This window comes from Schistocerca cancellata, chromosome 2, assembly GCF_023864275.1.
Source record: "Schistocerca cancellata isolate TAMUIC-IGC-003103 chromosome 2, iqSchCanc2.1, whole genome shotgun sequence".
Classification (NCBI taxonomy): domain Eukaryota; kingdom Metazoa; phylum Arthropoda; class Insecta; order Orthoptera; family Acrididae; genus Schistocerca; species Schistocerca cancellata.
The window spans coordinates 549,206,003-549,226,783 of NC_064627.1; the positions used below are offsets into that span (position 1 = coordinate 549,206,003).

General features: G+C 44.0%; 1 protein-coding gene across 1 annotated transcript in view; it reads left to right on the forward strand.

The window, feature by feature from the left end:
- The window catches only part of LOC126156153 (glutamate receptor ionotropic, kainate 2-like), a 281,981-nt gene that overhangs the window by 234,815 nt on the left and 26,385 nt on the right, over positions 1 to 20,781 (forward strand). The window contains exon 13 of the mRNA XM_049916279.1: positions 13,681 to 13,912. Within this exon, the coding sequence (XP_049772236.1) occupies positions 13,681 to 13,912 (232 nt within the window). The remainder of the gene's footprint in view (positions 1 to 13,680; positions 13,913 to 20,781) is intronic.

Here is a 20,781-nt window from a genome sequence, read left to right on the forward strand (position 1 = left end):
TTTTGCGACCAGAAACCAGGCTGTCGCCGTGTTTTTTTAATTGTCTGTCTATTATTTTACCTGTCTGCCTCATATGTATTTTATTAGCATCATCAACCCTTTGTTTTATGTTTGTAGTTCCACGAATTCTGTAGACTGAAGAGCGGCCTACTAAGCTGCTGCCAGCCCGCGCCCTTCGGGATGGGGGGGGGGGGGGGGGGGGAATCGAAACTCAATAAAGGAAAAAAAAATGGAAACGCAAAGGAACAAGCACAGCTAAACCGAAATCTGGCAAACCTCACGTACTGATGAACAGGGACGGTCGAGTATTGAGGAGGGAGGTGGTAAAAAATAGCATGAAATCGGTGGAAGGAATCACTCGTGAGTTCTAAAGTGTTACCAATGGTCCGGCTGACACAATAACTGTGGGTAGGGGGTCGAGCAGATTCTTAGAAGCCACGTATTTCTGTAGAAAACGCTAAGCGACGCTTGAACTGGTGTAAAGAGCGGCGCCACAGCGACAGGTGTCGATCCGTTCCACGCCTGGCACACCTCGCTGTATTCCCTAAATTCCATCAGTCAATCATATTTCTAACACATTATTTACACTGGTTGCTAATTACACTAATGATATCAGTGACTGTAAAAGTCAAGCATACTTCCCTGGAGAATTTTTTGGAACATTGTCCTTACAAAAATCAGTGATCGGTGAAAGTAATTCACATTATTTCAATGAAACAATCTTCGTCGCCTGTACGTCGTATATATTTCGTTTGCTGATCGGTTTCGGTCTTTTGTAAAACACTCATCAGACCATCTGTTTACTCTGTAAACACGAGGTCGAGGAATGAATACAATCCTGGAAGTAAAATAACACGAAACGAATGGCTAGTGTACCCCTGGTGACAGCTGGAGCAGCTGATGTGGAGCAGGCCACTCTGGAGCCGTGTGGAACTCTGCTGCGAAGAGCTCAGTCGCTCGTGGTTTTACAGCGGGCGCTCCGCCCACCGGCTTCTGCATAACGCCACCAACAGCCAGTCGTAGAGAACCGTTACTGCAAGCTGTGGGAGCAGTTTGTAAACATACGTTACTATAAGTTAAAGTTATAGGAAAAACAATTATGGATGTCATGAATATACGTAAAAGACATGCATTGTAAACTGTTCTAGAGGAGAGCTTCTCTCCCAATGAGATTGGTTCATTTCAATATTATGCTGCTCTTTATAGCTGAAGGTAGTGAAGCAAAGATGGTTGATGGGACGCCAACTGATTGCCAAGGCGAAGAATGTCAGTCAGTATGCTCCACTACGTGCCAAAGATGTTGTTGCATTCAGTATGGAGCAACATGTCTTTAACGTATTGCAACGTAAGTTTACAAAATTCTCTCGCAAATAACAGCGACGGCACTCTAGTGTTGCCTAGTGATGACGTCATGCAGGAGGCGGTTTGCCGAGCTTTTGCTGTGAAACCACGAGCGACAGAGCTCCACTCAGCAGCGATCCAATATCCTCAAGAGCATCCTGCTGCACGTCACCATCTCTGGCATTCACCACTGGTATACTAACCATCTATTTTTTGTTATTTTACGTATAGCATTGTATTCATTTCTTCACCACATACGATGTGTAACACTCTTCTCTACAGAGTAAAGAAAATGCTCATAAAAGTCCGAAACCGATCACTAAACGAAATGTATACAGTACAGATGCGACATAGAGTGTTTCATTGAAATAATTTTAATGCATCTTCTCCTATGTGTTAATCTTCTTTAATCTGTTTGAGAACTTTTGCATGCGATTTCGTAAATGTCGCTTCTGAGCCTAGGTCTGGAGGGCTAGCAGCATATCACAGCAGCGTCTGCCGGTCGAGATCCCTGCAGAGGTACTTCCTAAATGACAGAGGCTGTCTTTCCAGGACCCTGCCAAGAGGAGGAGGGGTGCTGCCTCTGGTCAACTGGGACGCAGGTATTCAAACAATGTTCTGATGGGCCCCGTTTTGGCGGCCCCAAAAGATTTTTTGAGCTGTAGGCCGACAGTGCTCGCAGCACGGATGCAGTTAGAACGTGAGAATAATGAATCTTGGAGAGCATCACCCATAGCAAGCAAATGGCCGATTTACAACCAGACCCAAGTCGGTCAAAGCACTCTTTGCAGAGGGCACTGTACACAGCACAGTGACTTCTCGGTAGACAGTTGGAGTGGGACGCAATCTGTATAGATTCCTATCTCCTGCTGTTCCGAAGGAGGCGAAGCTATTCAGCTTCCTTTAACATGTTTTCGATCTGCCAGTGAAAGCAAGTAGTGTTGACTGGACACCAGCCACGGTGGCATGGGGATTTTTTCCTCCAAAAGGTGGCAGGTGTTCTTATTGGGCGTTCTTAGAAAATACTCCAGAGTGGGAGGCTAGGACCTGAAGATTAGGATATGTTGTACGCTGGAAAACCACGGACTGGTGGCCTAAGCAAGAAATCGATGACGTAGGAAATCGAAATGAAAGTGACGTTGGCAAGAATCCGACAGATTGGAGAATTTTTTACACCATTCCCTTGGCGTGAGGATAAAAATCACATAAACAATTACATCATGGACCGTAATGTATACATGCAGACTGAACTGACGCACGAAAATTTGTACTAAAACTGGGAATCGAACCCATGTCTCCTGCCCACTAGGCAGATGTCCTAACTACAACACCACACTGACACAGTCGCTCTGAACAACTGCACAGAGAACCCTAGCACGCCTCCCTCCTCAATTCAAATTTCCATTCACCCCTCGCCCCACTTGCTATTTTGCCTAACTCGAAAAGCATTGCCTAGGCTTGAATGGGAATATGGACTGAGGAATCAGGAGCGCTGGAATAGTCTGTGCAGTTGTGCAGAGCTAAAGAGCCAGGGTGGCATAGCGATTACCACATCTGCCTATTGAGCAAAAGACCTGGGTTTAAATCTCGGCCTCAGTACAGATTTTCATTTGTCACTTCAGTCTGCATATATACATAATAGGTGTTTTTGACAAGGAAAACTCTCTGGAAGTATAATGTTTCATTTGATTAAAGCACCTATACCTCGCTATCAGGCAGGACACCCCGTTTTGTACGATCGATAATCTCAGCAGTTTGGTCCCATAGGAACCTACCGCTACCCGTTTCGATCGATGCTGAGGTGCTGTCTCAATACAGTTGGAGAGCTGAATGGGAATATGAATTGAGGAGGCAGGCGTGCTAGGATAGTCCGTGCAGTAATGTAAAGCCACTGTGCAAGAATGGCATGGTGGTTAGCGCATCTGCCTAGTGAACAGGAAGCCCAGGTTCGAATCCTGGCCTTGGTGCAAGTTTTTATTCATATGCGTTCCCCAAGGTAGTGTTATAGGCCCTTTGCTGTTCCTTATCTATATAAACGATTTGGGAGACAATCTGAGAAGCCGTCTTCAGTTGTTTGCAGATGACGCTGTCGTTTATCGACTAATAAAGTCATCAGAAGATCAGAACAAACTGCAAAACGATTTAGAACAAATATCGGAATGGTCCGAAAAGTGGCAGTTGACCGTAAATAACGAAAAGTGTGAGGTCATCCACATGGATGCTAAAAGGAACTCGTTAAACTACGGTTACACGATAAACCAGTCTAATCTAAAAGCCGTAAATTCAACTAAATACCTAGGTATAACAATTACGAACAAGTTAAATTGGTAGGAACACATAGAGAATCTTGTGGGGAAGGCTAACCAAAGACTGCGTTTTTTTGGCAGGACACTTAGAAAATGTAACAGACTTACTAAGGAGACTGCCTACCCTATGCTTGTCCGTCCTCTTTCAGAATACTGCTGCGCGCTGTGGGATCCTTATCAGATAGGACCGACGGAGTACATCGAAAAAAATTCAGAGAAAGGCAGCACGTTTTGTATTATCGCGAAATATGGGAGAGAGTGTCACAGAAATGATACAGGATTTTGGATGGACATCATTAAAAGAAAGGTGTTTTTCGTTGCGACAGAATCTTCTCACGAAATTCCACCTCCGAATGCAAAAATATTTTGTTGACACCGACTTGCATAGGGAGGAACGATCACCAAGATAAAATAAGGGAAATCAGAGCTCGTACGGAAAGATATAGGTGTTCATTCTTTCCGTGCGCTATACGAAATTGGAAAGATAGAGAATTGTGAAGGTGGTTCGATGAACCCTCTGCCGGGAACTTAAATGTGATTTGCAGATTATCCATGTAGATGTAGATGTAGATTGCTTCAGTCTGCATGTTCACATCATAGATATTTGAGACTTCAAAAGGTCCCTGGAACCAATTGATTCATTGGCCATAATTTGGCACACCTTTTTTCACTGTAGAAACGTGTTTGTGGCATGGTCTCTGTGCAGAGCAGGGACTAGAGAGGAAATTTTTTGACGGGACTCTGGGAGAAGTCACGAGGCATTACTCATGTTCAGAGTTAAGTGGAGAGACTTCAGACTGCAGTGCTAGGATGCAGCAACGATTGGAATTTCTGTTCTGAGAGAGAGCCTGTGCCTCGTTGGACGAGTGGCAGAGGTGGCTAACCGCATCATATGCAGCTCGCATGCCTGCACACCGATTTCGGTGAGACTCTCTGGCAGCGTCAGCCTTTTAGGGTGAAGTGAAACTAGGATGTTTTCGACACTTCATTAAATTCCTGAGAGCTTATCCATGACCAGGTGAAGCAGATCGTTGTAGCAGTCGGTAGGATCGCGTTCTTGGCACGGTTGGTCTTGGCATCTGGATAGCGAATGACACGAAACTAGTGGTGAATCACACTATATTGTGCCATCCGATGGAAGAATGTGTAGTGTAGTGCCATTAGTGAACTAGGGGGGGGGGGGGGGTGTCATGCAGTATGGCGGTATTTTCTGCAGATATTCTGGGGTCCCCTTAATGCGCATGAGGAATCGCTAATTGCGAAAGAATATGAAAACATTTTACGTCATTGTGTACTGTTTCTAGTTGAAAGACAGTTCTGAAACGATGATTGTTTGTATCAGCATGAGAAAGCAACTTGTCATAAACAAGCATATGAGAGAGCTTATGTGGACATTAACATTGCTGAAATGGACTGGCCTCGACAGAGTCCTAACTGAACGCAATGGAACAATTTTGGTATGAGTCAGAACGTCAACTTTGCTCCAGATCCCAACGTCCAACATTCTGAAGTTCCAGATCTTGAGAAAAATTGGGCTGCTATCCTCCACAGACATCTCATTCCAAGTCTCCCCAGCACAGTTCAAGCCTCATAAAGTTGAAGGGTGGACATGTCTCTTATGAATGTAAGACGTTGTGGTCTCCTGACCTTCATTGCTTACATATTCCGCCCTCACAATCATATTCCGCACATCAAGACGCTTCATTCGAACCCAAACTCGATAAGATAAAGTCAATGGTGTATGCATTCATGTAAACGATATGCAAATAACTAATAAATCGCAAGTGCGCACTGTGATTGAAATACTCGAGGCTGGCGTACACACATACATTCCAGACACAACGGTCAAAGGAGCTTTTAGTTCGAGAGAGGCAACCGCACGCCAGGAGGCCAGTCCCAACCCATCAACGTCGGCTGGTGGACGCCCGTGGAGCAGACAGTGTTTGCCTGAGGGAAAGGAGGAACGACCCTGTGTTCGGCTTAAAAGCAAATTTCGCTACATTGTGTGGCAGCGGCCAGCCTACGCATTCTTTACACATAGCACGCAGTTTCAGGGATTTTCACAGGGAGACAGCAAACGCCAAACGCCGATACTACAGATTTCTGGATAGGTCGCCTTAAGCGAAACATCATTCTCCCATTTTAGAAGAGCAATGCTGATTGGCAGACGATATATCTGACGCCTTGAGCTGAAGGAGCAATGGAAGAGACCGAAAGATATTCCCCTTCATGTCTGGTGTGAAGAGGCGCCGTTCCGTTGTCGCTCTTGGAGCGAGGAACAAGTCTCTCCTCAGTACTTCACTGGGAGAGCACCTCTGTCGAGAGCGAATCGAAGTCCGACTCTCTACATTGAGTCCTTGAGATTAAGCATTGTTCACTGTGTTGGCCAGCACACTTATTGTGCGGTGTGAACGGACAGAGTTATAGTTAAACGCCTGTGAGCGAATTTTTGAGTGGCATCGCGGTGGACTGGTTATCTGACTGGTGGACCATGCCAATAATTAGACTAGGGGCGAATAGGAATCCTTGACTTCAACAAGGCGTAGGGAGAGATTGGTAGGCGAAGGTCAATCCAGATGGAACGAGAGTTATCTTATTTGTCAGCAGCGAGCGGCGCAGACAGCAGTCATCGCAGCTTACGGATTTGTGCGCTACAGCTATTGCGAGCCCCATATTTCCTCCACAACAGTACACTTCACTGCATTTCACACGTGACAGCCTCGACTGTACCTAGCAACATTCTAAAGGATAATTATTCCAGTTGAGTAGGCGCGCCTCTCAGCCATTCTGCCAAGTCAACAACAATCTTAAACTTTGTATAGAAATTTCATTAGCGAATCCTATCCTTGAGAGGTAACTTCACATTCTGATAAGTATCAGGATATAACTTGTTCAATTCATAACTAAAAGTGCCATTGTGATTTCTCAGAATTTTTGCAAAATAAATAATAACTTTCGTTAGTTTCATGTTTTTCTTACACTAACTAGCACTACTCCAGTACCCAAGTATCCCACTAGTTACGTAAGAAATTTTGTGAATTTTTGTGTTATTTCCTTACAGCGGACGACTCCAGAAGATATTTATTGCTGAAAGTTTTTCAGAAATTTCTCTTTAGAACGTTAGGAGCGTCTGTCTGACTTCTGTAGTAGTGTGGGGGTGGAAATTGCATCTTGCAGGAGCCACAGGTTAAAGGGTACATCTCACTCAGATTAATCCGTTGCGCAGAATAACAGAATTTCAGATCAACCCCACGCTCACAACGTCAACTAACAGGTGTTCGGCTTCTTTTGATCAGATAGTGTAGAACTGTTACCCATCATTTACGTGTTCTCGTAGTTTGCTGGCTCTTTCCCTGTTTTTATTTACTATCAGTCAGCCTCATGTACCAGAAAATAACTTTCAGCATTTTTTAGCTAATTCTCGTCTTATGTAGTAGTTTATGCAATGGATGTACTACAGCTATATTTAAACATAAGGAAAGAGGATCAAAGCACCCGCAAACATACTTTCTCCCGTCCGTTGTTTTTCCTATACATTTCACTGTTGATATCCAATCACTCCCTCTGTTGCCATTGCTAGACAGTCTTACGAGTATCTAATATGTGGCCACGGGCCGTTGTCCTAAGAAGGTTGCTTACGAGGAAAGACATTATTCTTACAAGTCATTTAGTTCGCATTCTGCAAGATCGCTTATATTCACGCCGTTGTGCTGCACCCTGAAACATGTACCATCTGCATTGTATAGTAAGTACGAAGTTTCATCAATGGCTAATACTGATGAATAGAAATACTGGAATTAATTTCACCGTATCAACAGCAAAAAAATATAATACACTGATATCATTGTTCCAACAGTAAGCTATTACGCATTTCGCCAATTTTGGCAAAACATAGGCAAGAGAAGAAGATAATATAGACGACGTTCCGCAAGCAACAGAGAGAGAATTTTTCGAGAACGTTTCTTAGAGGCAACTGCTGAGAAAGAAAGTTAACTGATAAGGTACAAACGCCACATATATACAAAAAAAAAAATTAAGTTCACACATCCAGAAACTTTCCCAATTGTTCCAATTGTAGCTGTTACAGGCAACGCAAAAATGATAGTAGATGATAAATAAATTACGTTCTGAAACAAGTGGTAAATCTCTAGCTATCAAACTGCAGTTCGACAGCCGTTTACAGACAACGCTCATCAGCCATCTAAACTGTTCCACAGCGACATTTAATCCACTCTATCGTGCTAACAGGTACTATTGCTAACGAAATAAAAACTTCTTATACGTGATAGGTCTTAAGAAATCACAGACGCCACGCCGTCAGGAAATCGTTACAAAAGGCAGTGGCACCATGCGCCACAACAGCGTCGAAAGCTGTAGCTGTTAACTTTGCAAACTCGATCAAACAGGCCGATGGGAGCTAAAGTTCTTTTCGTTAAGGCCGGAGATAGGAAAAGTCGATGATCGATACTCTCGTAAACGAAAATGAGAAACTCCGAGAGGATAACTGTTTACACAGATGCTTTGGTTCAAATGGCTCTGAGCACTATGGGACTTAACTTCTGAGGTCATCAGTCCCCTAGAACTTAGAACTACTTAAACCTAACTAACCTAAGGACATCACACACATCCATGCCCGAGGCAGGATTCGAACCTGCGACCGTAGCGGTCGCGCGGTTCCAGACTGTAGCGCCTAGAACCGCTCGGCCACCCCGGCCGGCACAGATACTTTTCTCGTTAACGAAGCTGTCGTACACCTGTGCTGTTGTTGGTCAGTGACTTCATCCCACCTTTGCACTGACTTACGAAAAAGTTATAGTGGGACATACAATTTAGCATGAACCTTGAACCACAGAACTTTTCTCATGTTAACATATCCTTCGCAGAGGCGAAAGATAGTGAAATGGACAAGGATGCCCGTAAGAAGCAAGAACTGGTGGACAATAATTCGACGCTATAACGTTTGAAACATAACCTTTGAAATGTGTCCGTTTGCTTGCTGTAACCTTGCCGTTGATTTAAGGATCATATGTAAGTGGAAGAATGAAGGATAAGAAGCGAAGTAAGGTCATGCTGCAGTCTCTGAAATCCAACGCTCACCCCTGGAGCACCACATGCCAAGCAGCTCACACTGGATAACTGCTCCTGATCAATCTGTTATCACAATACAGTCAGAAAGCGCTGGGATATGTTTTATAGAGGTAGGCACACACCAATATCTGTTACTTGTAGCGCATTTTGACTTCCACCTACTTTCGTGCGACCACTATCAAACACGCGGTGGTGGATGAGTTACGTGCGTTTACTGCGATAAGCGTATGTTAAGCTTGATGAAAAACATAGCTTTCACACCGATATAGTCTTCAGAATTACGAGGAAAGACTGAAGGATCGCCGGCCGGGTGGCCGTGCGGTTCTAGGCGCTACAGTCTGGAACCGCGTGACCGCTACGGTCGCAGGTTCGAATCTTGCTCGGGCATGGATGTGTGTGATGTCCTTAGGTTAGTTAGGTTTAAGTAGTTCTAAGTTCTAGGGGACTGATGACCTTAGAAGTTAAGTCCCATAGTGCTCAGAGCACCAAATACCACGTCTGACTAGAATAAAGAAAAAATAAAACTATTACTAATATAGAAATGCTTTTCCTGTCAACGCTTTAACTGAGCAGATTTCATAAGTAGCTTTTAGTTCGGTTGCGAAAATTTCTCAACATAACACTAATTCAAAATAGTAACTGAATATTTAATTTTTATAATGAACGTTCAAATTTCTGCTCTGTTGTTTCTTTCTTTCCTTCGTTCTAGAACTATTTGTTAGCGACATTAAATTGCTAAAGTTTTGACAGAGGCGGAAATTATTTAAGGAGTTTACACAATTTAGGTTATCAGAGTGTCAGTCTACAACGGCAGGTCACAATTTCCTTTTACAGTGCAATAAAACATCAAGTTATTAACATTGCCCATACTTGTGGCTAGAGCCCTGAGTTCTTAACTGATAAAACCAATTCGTTATCACTTTTCCCTATGAAGGAACACTAGAAAAATATTTGACATTCGATGGCACCACTTCCTTCTAAACGAACAAAAATGGTTCAAATGGCTCTGAGCACTATGGGACTTAACATCTATGGTCATCAGTCCCCTAGAACTTAGAACTACTTAAACCTAACCAACCTAAGGACAGCACACAACACCGAGCCATCACGAGGCAGAGAAAATCCGTGACCCCGCCGGGAATCTAACCCGGGATCTAAACGAACAAAACAGACTCCGATTCACTTAATCTCAAAACAATATAACTTTTCTTTACACTCAGACGCTATCCACACAACTAGAACAAGAAAAAGCGCTGTTTTTCGCTTTACATTGCCGCAGTACCTGTAAACGACAGCTCATCTATGAACATGCGTCTGTTTTGGACGATAGATACTATTCGTCCCCTAGTTTCATTAAATAAGCAAGGAAACAGCGGTTTTCTCTCCTTATAAGAATGTCAGACATTGTTGCACATGCAAATATGGTTTTCATTTAATGATCAGTTGTATTATTTCAACGTGAATAAGTAAATGTATTCTTGATTTATAGGTCTCTGTTCTGTAATCGTAGTAATGCAAGTAATGAAGGATAGATATCGTCTTTTGCAACTGTAAGAAAAGTGTTATTTAGACCTTGTACTGTATGTTTCGTATCGTTGTAAATCATCTTCAGTGGTCATTGCAACAATTTGGTTTTCCTTACAAATCTGTTTGCAAGAACGTAAACAGTTCTCCTGTTTTAAATAATTGTTACTCTAAATGCCATCCGACCAAGCTTCGGAAGGCCCAACGGCATCGACTCTCCGCCTTGTCAACCTCAGGCGACAGGCGACAGTCGAAATCTCTAGGCAGACATCCGTACTTGGCGAGAGACACTATTTTCGAGGCATCTTTATACGCTCGCTGTGCGCTCACAAGTGCAAAGTGCAACGTGACGCGACCTACAGGGATTCTAGAGACACTGCCCAACACATCTTTGCACAGCTTCATCGGATTTTCATTGTGGACCCATTGCGCACCCAATCAGAACCTACGTTTCGGGCACACATCGTATCATGCCTCATAAATTTCTGAGTTTGGAGCAGATAAAAATATGGTGTATTTTTAAGTTTTCGTACCCATAATATATTCGCTTATTTTCAGTAACAAGAAAATTTCCTGCTTATAGGAAATTTGATGGTCGTCAATAAAAGCAATTTCGTAAACTTTCCGTACGTCATATTAAAAGTTTGAAGTCACAAATGAAATTGAAAACACTACATAGTACAGTTACTGGGAATGTTGGACAAAATTGCTACTAATTACGCCTGAACATCCACGGCAGCAGAACAGCGTCTTACTGCTGTAGCTCTTTAAAGGCGGCAGACTGCACGCTATAACCATCAACTTAAACACTAGTTAGACAGGGTGGCACTGTAACAGAAATTTGGCGACGCAGTAAGAAATAACTGATAATATTTATTAAAAGTACACTACTGGCCATTAAAATTGCTACACCAAGAAGAAATGCAGATGATAAACGGGTATTCATTGGGCAAATATATTATACTATAACTGACTAGTGATTACATTTTCACGCAATTTGGGTGCAGAGATCCTGAGTAATCAGTACCCACAACAACCACCTCTGGCCGTAATAACGGCCTTGATACGCCTGGGCTTTGAGTAAAACAGAGCTTGGACAGCGTGTACAGGTACAGCTGCCCATGCAGCTTCAACACGACACCACACTTCATCATGAGTAGTGACTGGCGCATTGTGACGAGCCAGTCGCTCGGCCACCATTGACCAGACGTTTTCAATTGGTGAGAGGTCTGGAGAATGAGCTTGCCAGGGCAGCAATCGAACATTTTTTGTATCCAGAAAGGCCCATACAGGACCTGCAACATGCGGTTGTGCACTATCCTGCTGAAATGTAGGGTTTCGCAGGGATCGAATAAAGGGTAGAGCCACGGGTTGTAACACATCTGAAATGTAACGTCCACTGTTCAAAGTGTAGTCAATGCAAACAAGAAGTGACCAAGATGTGTAACCAATGGCACCCCATACCATCACGCCGGCTGATACGCCAGTATGGCGATGAGGAATACACGCTTCCAATGTGCGTTCACCGCGATCTCACCAAACACGGATGCGACCATCATGATGCTGTAAACATAACCTGGATTCATCCGAAAAAATGACGTTTTGCCATTCGTGCACCCTGGTTCGTCGTTGAGTACACCATCGCAGGCGCTCCTATCTGTAATTCAGCGTCAAGGGTAACCGCAGCCGTGGTCTCCGAGCTGATAGTCCATGCTGCTGCAAACGTCGTCGAACTGTTCGTGCAGATAGTTGTTGTCTTGGAGACGTCCTCACCTGTTGACTCAGGGATCGAGACGTGGCTGCACGATCCGTTACAGCCATGCGGATAAGATGCCCGTCATCTCGACTGTTAGTGATACGAGGCCGTTGGGATCCAGCACGGCGTTCCGTATTACCCTCCTAAACCCACCGCTTCCATATTCTGCCAACAGTCATTGGATCTCGACCAACGCGAGCAGCAATGTCGCGATGCGATAAACAGCAATCGCGATAGGCTACAATCCGACCTTTATGAATGTCGGAAACGTGATGGTACGCATTTCTCCTCCTTACACGAGGCATCACAATAACGTTTCACCAGGCAACGCCGGTCAACTGCTGTTTGTGTATGAGAAATGGGTTGGAAACTCTCCTCATGTCAGCATGTTGTAGGTGTTGCCACCGGCGCCAACCTTGTGTGAATGCTCTGAAAAGCTAATCATTTGCATATCACAGCATCTTCTTGCTGGCTTGATGTCCTAAACGTAAAACAATGGCGTCTGATACCTTTGCTCCCTCTTCGCAATCTATGTTGTCACTACTTCTCAATGTAATTTATTAGAGACTCTACTATTTCTCCATAAACATCGACTGATAAGTCGGAATATTGTCTTCTCAACAGACCTCGTATAACTGAACTATGTGGAGTAACTGCTGGAGCTGAGTAGAGCTGCAGACACTGAGTCAAAGTACTTGTCTACAGGAACAGATTGTTGAGTGTCTATGGCGCGTCGTCTTTTGAGCCTGTCAACCGGAGGATTTCTATTTCTGGCAGTAAAAGTTGGAAGCCCCAATGCAGTCCGAGGTTGACAACGCTTCCTTTGGCGGCTGGCAACACTATCAGAGGATGAGTGCGATGCGCAGATGGACGTAGCGAGGAAGCAGAAAGAGGTCCGTGTGTGTGAGCGCCATGTGGAGGCTGGCACGCCGAACTGCGAGGCACCATGCGGCCTCTCGTAGTATTTGTTGTGTACCCTTAAGCCTGGTACAGAACAACAGCTCTTCCAGACAAAATTTATGTGAGTTCCACCCATCTTTGTAATTGAATAGTTTGCTCTGACTGAATGAAACGCAAGATTATACATGGTTTCCATGCGGGCTGTGGCAACTCTGCTCCGAATTCTACGTGCTGTCGTCAAAGTGTCAATCCTAAAGTAATTCTGAAAAGGATACAGATTATGCAGATTTTTGTATGGTAGAGCACTTGCCCGCGAAAGGCAAAGGTCCCGAGTTCGAGTCTCGGCCGGGCATACAGTTTTAATCTGCCAGGAAGTTTCATATCAGCGCACCCTCCGCTGCAGAGTGAAAATCTCATTCTGGAAACATCCCCCAGGCTGTGGCTAAGCCATGTCTCCGCAATATCCTTTCTTTCAGGAGTGCTAGTTCTGCAGAGTTTGCAGGAGAGCTTCTGTAAAGTTTGGAAGGTAGGAGACGAGGTGCTGGCAGAAGTAGAGCTGTGAGGACCGGGCGTGAGTCGTGCTTCGGTAGCTCAGTTGGTAGAGCACTTGCCCGCGAAAGGCAAAGGTCCCGAGTTCGAGTCTCGGTCGGGCACACAGTTTTAATCTGCCAGGAAGTTTCATATCAGCGCACACTACGCTGCAGAGTGAAAATCTCATTCAGGAAGTATGTCTTAGATTTTGTCGTATGGTAAATGTGCCAACAGAACTCGAACGACAGCCTGTACCAGCGGATGTGGACCATCATGAAGCAAGCACGTCCGAACGTGTTCACCAATGGCAACGACGAGGGCGTGGAGCGCGTCAGGAAGGAGAAGGGCAAGTACGCCTTCTTCATGGAGTCCACCAGCATCGAGTACATCACGGCGCTCGACTGCAATCTGCGCAAAGTCGGCGGGCTGCTCGACTCCAAAGGCTACGGCATAGCGCTGCCCAGAGGTGAGGCAGCCCACTGAACTCCACAGCTGCTGCTAGCGATCTACAGGGTGTCCGAAAAGTCTTTCCCTGATTACATAAATTGATAACTGTGGCTAGAAGTAAGATACAAATATGAAATTGGTGTCTAATTGTTTCAAAACTATCAAAGTTTTTTTCATACATCAATAAACTTCCACATGAGCACCCTTGGTAGCACGTAGCACATCTAACCGATATTCAGTTTCCGTCCACACACTAGCCAACATTACTGGAGGGATCTATTCAACGACTGTGGTTATCCGTTGCCGCAGGGTTTCAAGATCTGGTACACGTGTTCGGTAGACCTCGTCCTTGACATAACCCCATAAAAAGAAGTCTAATAGGGTTATGTGAGGAAAACGTGGAGGCCAAACCGTTGGCTCATCACGACCAATCCATCGCCGAGGAAAGGTCATATCGAGATAGGCTCGGTCGTCCAAACCCCAATGAGGCGGAGCACCGTCGTACTGAAACAAGACATCGGGGTGACACTGAAGCAACTGAGGAACAGCAAACAGTTGCAACATGTCTAGATACACTGCAGGTGTGATGGTAGCCTCAGCGAAGAAGAATGGCCCGATAATTCGATCGTGCAATAGCGCGCACCAAACATTCACCTTTGGACTGCCTCTGGTGCACTCCATGACCTCGCCAAGGGGTTGTGAAGCCCAAATGTGCACATTACGGCGATTCACTATTCCACTGACAAAAAAGGTCGCTTCGTCGGAAAATGCAATTCGTCTGAGATAACCATCATCGTCCTCAATACGTGATAGCATTTCGATCGCAAAGTCATATCGACGTGAACTGTCATTGGGCAACAAAGCCTGAACGATTTGCACTTTGTATGCACGAAACAATAAACGTTTACGTAAAATGTCATGGAGAGAGCTTTTTGGCATCTGTAATGCACGTGAGGCCCTGCGCACCAATTTCTTCGGACTTCGCAGAAAAGACTGCCTTACAGATTCCACCCTGTCTGCTGAGGTTCTTGGGCGACCAGACCTCGGAAGGTCAGCAACCGATCCTGTATTCTTGAACCTCTCATACCAGGCTTTAATGCTCTTTACATCAGGTGGATTCCTTCCAAATGTTGTCTGGAAGTGTCTCTGCACTGTGGTTGGTGATCGTGTCTCATGGTACCACAGGACACACTCTGCCTTCTCCTGATTGGTTGACATGGCTTTTTGGGCACTGCACCTCATCCACTACTTACGTACTACGAACCTAAAACAGAAAAGAAAACTTTGATAGTTGTAAACAATTCGACACAAGTTTCATATTTGTGTCTTACTTCTAGCCTGAGCTATCAATTTATGTAATCAGGGAAAGACTTTTCGGACACCCTGTATTATCGTATGTGAAGTAGAAGGAGCATTTTGCTTAAAGTAATTTATTACACAGAAATTCAAACTTCGATATCAAAACCCAAAAACTTTGTTTTACCTTTCACAGAATAACACATGCTCTGTACTTAATATTACAATTTCTAATAACATCATGCAACAAGAAATAACAGTTTAACAGCCTGATGGTGATCCCCATGAAACCAAACAGCAACAACAAATTTTACACACTGACTATAGCTCTGGAAAGGAGAAGGTGTCAAAACTCAAATGACTTTCAAAGACTTCAGATAACAACTATAAAATGACACATTCACTTGATATAAAAGTTAAACATTGAGTTGAGCAATGTCATCAGTTATTTGCTATATTAGGAGGTCCTTTGCCTCTCCATTTTCTGCGATCCATTGCTTCCTTCTTAAGGCTGCTGTATGTTGTACCGTCCATCATGTCATCCAGTATCTGGAATCTCTTCCTTCCTCGCTTCCTTTTCCCTTCTACATAACTTTCTAAAACTGTTTTTATCAGTCCGTCATTCTTTCTTAATATATGCCCAATCCAATTTTTTTTGTTCTCTTTATTACAACTAGTAACTGTCTTTTCTCTCCCACTCTTCTCAGTACCTCTTCATTTTTTTATTCTGTCCATCCAGCTTATTCTTTCCATCTTCCGCCATGTCCAGATCTCAAAAGCCTCCAGCCTTTCTCTGACTTTCTTTCCTCATAGCCCATTAGTCCATGTTTCAGCGCCATATAGAAGAACACTCAGTACAAGACATTTTATGAGTCTCTTTCTGAGTTCTCTGTCCAGACCGCTGCAGAATATTCTCCTTTTCTTATAAAACGCCTCTTTTGCCATTGCTACCCTTGTTTTAATTTCTGTGGTGCACTTCCAGTCGGTGTCTATCCTGCTTCCAAGATACTTAAAATTTTGCACCTGTTCTAGTGTTTCTCCATTAAGCATAATTTTTATTTCCTCCTAGTGCCAATACTTTTGTTTTATTTGTGTTAATTTTCATTCCATATTTTTTTCCGTTAGTTGCAATGGTGTCCACCAAATCCTGTAATTCTTTTTCCCCTGTGGCTAGAAGGACCATGTCATCAACAAATCTCAAACACCCTACTCTTCTTCCTCCAATTTCTAATCCTTTGTCATCTAATGGGCATTGGTCAATCATATTTTCCAAGTAGAGGTTGAAAAGAGTAGGAGATAAACAGCATCCTTGTCTTACTCCTTTTCCTAGTCTGATCCAGTTTGTACTTTCTCCTGGCACTTTAACTGAAACTTTTTGATTAAGATGTAATGAGTTTATAAGTCTTCTGTTTTTCTAGTCCACTCTCTTTTCCCTCATTATAGTCGCCAGCTTGTCCCAAACCATATTGTCAAATGCCTTTTCTAGATCGATGAAGCACATATATAGGTCTCTTCCTATTTCAATAAACCTTTCTCCCAAGATTCGTAGGAGCCCTATTGCATCTCTGGTGCCCGTATTCCGTCTAAAGCCAAACTGTTCCTCGCCAAGATTCTCCTCCATTACTTTTTCAAGTCTTTTATTAATTATTCTTAGCATCACTTTGGCTGCATGTGAAATGAGGCTGATTGTCCTGTGCTCGCTGCATTTCTTGGTTCCTTGTTTTTTCGGTAATGGAATCATTACTGTTGTCAGAAAGTCCTCAGGCAATTCAACACTGTCATATATTTTATTACATAACCTCAGTATTTCTCTTATTCCATCGTGGTTCAAGCATTTTAGTATTTCTCCAGGTTTGCCATTTTTCATTGCAGCTATGGCAGACTTTACTTCTTTCATTATGATGGTCGGTCCTTTCTCGTCATCACTTACACTGTTGTGTGATTCAAGTTCCAGAGTTTCTGGTTTGCTATTTGTGTCCTATAGCTCTTTTATATATTCTTCCCATCTCTGGAGGACATGGTCACGATCTTTGTACACTACCTCTTCGTCTTTACTCAAAATTTCCATAGTAGCATTTCCTGCTCTGTTTTGTTCCCATGTCATAGTCTTTACTCTGTTGTATAGTAAGTAGTATCTTCCCTTCCTGCCCAGTTCTTCAATTTCATCACATTCCTCTTTTAGCCATTTTTTTCTAGCCTGCTCTGTTTCTCTTCGCGGTTCATTATTTAACCTTCGGTGTATCTTTCTTGCATCTTCAGTGTTCTTGTTTTTCAATTTTCTTCTCTCCTCCAATGTCACTGTGCTTATTAAATTTTGACTTAACCAGTTACAACATTTCCACCTGGTTAAGCAAATATGACCTTTCAGCTATAATGTAAATTATTAAACCTTGTAAATGGCGCTACGCCAAAGTTAAATTCAGTGAACAGATTTAAAGAAAACAGTAATTACATAACTTCAGTTAGTGAACAACTCTTGTAATTTAAAGCCCGTGTACACAAATACGAACAATTATCACAGGCACACAGTCTTTCCAAACTAGTATCTATCTATAGGAGCCGATTTACTGCATTACAAGACGCTCCGTTCTATCAGACTGTTAAAAAGACAGTAATGACAGTTTGGAAGCAAATAGAAAATTTCCATAACTAACAGTCCCCACAGTACACAGAACTAGAACAGCCAAGTAATAACTACAACGGAATAACTTACAATAGGATTTATATTTCCAAATAATAACACACAGGTAAAGCCCCACTCGCAAATGGCTGTTCCGTGAGTTTTTCTAAAACATCAGTCACCAATGTGGCCTTTACAGTACATTAAGCAGTGCAAAACATTTGGATAGAAACATCAGAAACATAAATTTGCTGCCACAAGTAACCCACATATGTAAATCCTTATACAGAGTGTCCAGAAAAGAACTCCCTGATTTCAAAATTAAATATCTCGAAAACAAAGTTCGATAGAGGAATGCAGTAAACGGGATGTTTATTGTGAAAGCTGTAAGAAGTTTATACAGCAGTTTGAAATAATAGTTACAAAAGCTGATAACAGATGGCGCTGTAATCGCCATACGTAATGCCTAGTATAAATAGTGATCCGAAGCCCAGAGCGATCAGTTCCACTATTGAAACGTGAAAGGAGGTTAGCGTACCGAAGGAAGAGATTAAAACCATGTACTCCATTGAACAACGCGTTTTTCTGGTGCTAGAGTGCCACAGGTTAGAAGAGAGTCCTACGGCAACAAGGCGAAGTTTTAAAGCACGATTTAATGTTCCAAAAGGACCCGATGCGAAAACCATTCGTACGCTCTTAGCAAAATTTCAACGAACAGGCAGCGTAACTGATTATCTAGTGGGGCATGTTGGCCGCAAGCAAACCGCAGTTACGCCTGATAATATCGCCACGGTTTCTGGAATTATTCAGCGAAATCCAATGTCATCCGTCCGTAGAATTGCATCTGAGACTGGTTTGAAGCGTTCCAGCACGCAGAAAACACTGAGAAAGAGCCTACACATGTTTCCATTCAAAATTCAAACGCACCAGGCCATACCCGTACGAGCTGTGCCATAAAGGGTTGCCTTTGCTAATCGGGTGCTCATAATGATTGATAGTGAAGGATTTGATGTTGGCTGCATCTGGTTTACAGATGAAGCACACTTCCACCTGAATGGATACGTGAATAAGCAGAACTGGCGATTTTGGGGTTCCGAAAAGCCATATTGGTGTGAAGCGAAACCCCTGTATTCTCGTAAAGTTTCTGTGTGGGCTGCAGTATGCAGCAGTGGCATTATTGGCCCTTTTTTCATTCGAGAAACGGTCACTGGTGCACGTTACGTTGCAATTTTGGAACAATTTGTCGCCACACAGCAAGCGTTAGAGGATCGACCAGGTACTGAATGGTTTATGCAAGATGGTGCCCGACCACATCGGACCGAACAAGTGTTTCGCTTTCTTGAGGAATACTTCGGGAATCGAGTCATTGCTTTGGAATATCCCAAATTTACTGGTGCAGGCATGGATTGGCCTCCATATTTTCCGGATTTGACTCCCTGTGACTTTTTTTTGTAGGGCACAGTGAAAGACATGGTCTACCCGAAGCATCCCGCCACGCTGGACGAGCTTGAATCGGCGATCTCTGTGGCATGTGAATCCATTTCGGCTTAGACACTACGAAATGTGATGGAGAATTTCATTCTTCGTTTGCGCCACCTATGTAGTGCCAATGGTGAACATTTTGAAAACATTTTGATGTGATTGTTTGCAAAGATTGTTTTCATACGATTATTTCACTTATGTATGTTGATATGAGCTGTACAGCGTACAGCGCCATCTGTTAGCAGCTTTTGTAACTATTATTTCGAACTGCTGTATAAACTTCTTACAGCTTTCACAATAAACATACCGTTTACTGCATTCCTCTATCGATATTTGTTTTCGAGATATTTAATTTTGAAATCAGGGAGCCCTTTTATGGACGCCCTGTAGAAGGTACTTACACACTAAACAGGGACGGAATTTCTGTTATCTGTTGCACACAATCGCTACTGATTTAAAACGTTACAAAACGGGACCAACTTGAGGTCACGGTACTGTTCCAAACGTGATAAGAGAAACATTACTCGGTTTTTAGATGTAACTAGGGTGCGAGAACAGTATAATAAACGCTATAACCTCTCCGATTTCTGGAGAGCCCGGAAGAAGAAAGCCACCGCGTCATATTGTGTATTGAACTGGGAACCTAGAAACGACGGAGAGGCTTCATCCCCGCCGTAGCCCGCAGTGGTACACAACCCCACAACAGGCTACAGCAGTCCACTCACCCCATCGCCGCCCCACAACAGACCCAGGTTATTGTACGGTTGGGCTCCCAGTGGACCCCCCGGGAACGTCTCATAACAGACGAGTGTAGCCCCAAAGTTTGCGTGGTAGAGTAATTATGGTGTACACCTACGTGCAGACAGTGTTTGCGCAGCAGTCGCCGACACAGTGTAACTGAAGCGGAATAAGGGAAATCAGCACGCATTCGCCGAGGCAGATGGAAAACCGCCTTAAAAACCATCCACAGACTGGCGAGCACACCGGACGTCGACACTAATCCACCGGGCGGATTCGTGCCGGCGACCGGTCTGCCTTTCCTCTCGGGAAGCAGCGCGTTAGACCGCGCGGCTGGCCGGGCGGGCTACCGCGTCGTAGCTTAGCTCTCAAGACCAACTAGAAACAACTTCGGGGTCACAGGCTACCAGGGTGAAGAAGAGTTGACAAGACTCCCACAATGTCATCAACTCATTTCGGCCTGCACAAGACTACGCTGCCCGCGTTTCTAGTACATCATGCAGCACCTTAATACTTTAGGATGCTGAAAGAGCTCTTACAAACACACGTGCCTCTAGCAGTCGCAAAGCGGTCCATGCCATTACTCAAGTAACAGCGACATCGAACACACCACACAGCCCACTGCTCCGGCCCCTGCCCCCACACTCCGCGCCACTCGCAGCACCACGTGGGGAGCCACCACACAGCCCCAGCGCTGGAATCCAAGTCTATCAAACGGCAACGCGCACGCGCCCAAATAGCCTTCCATTCTC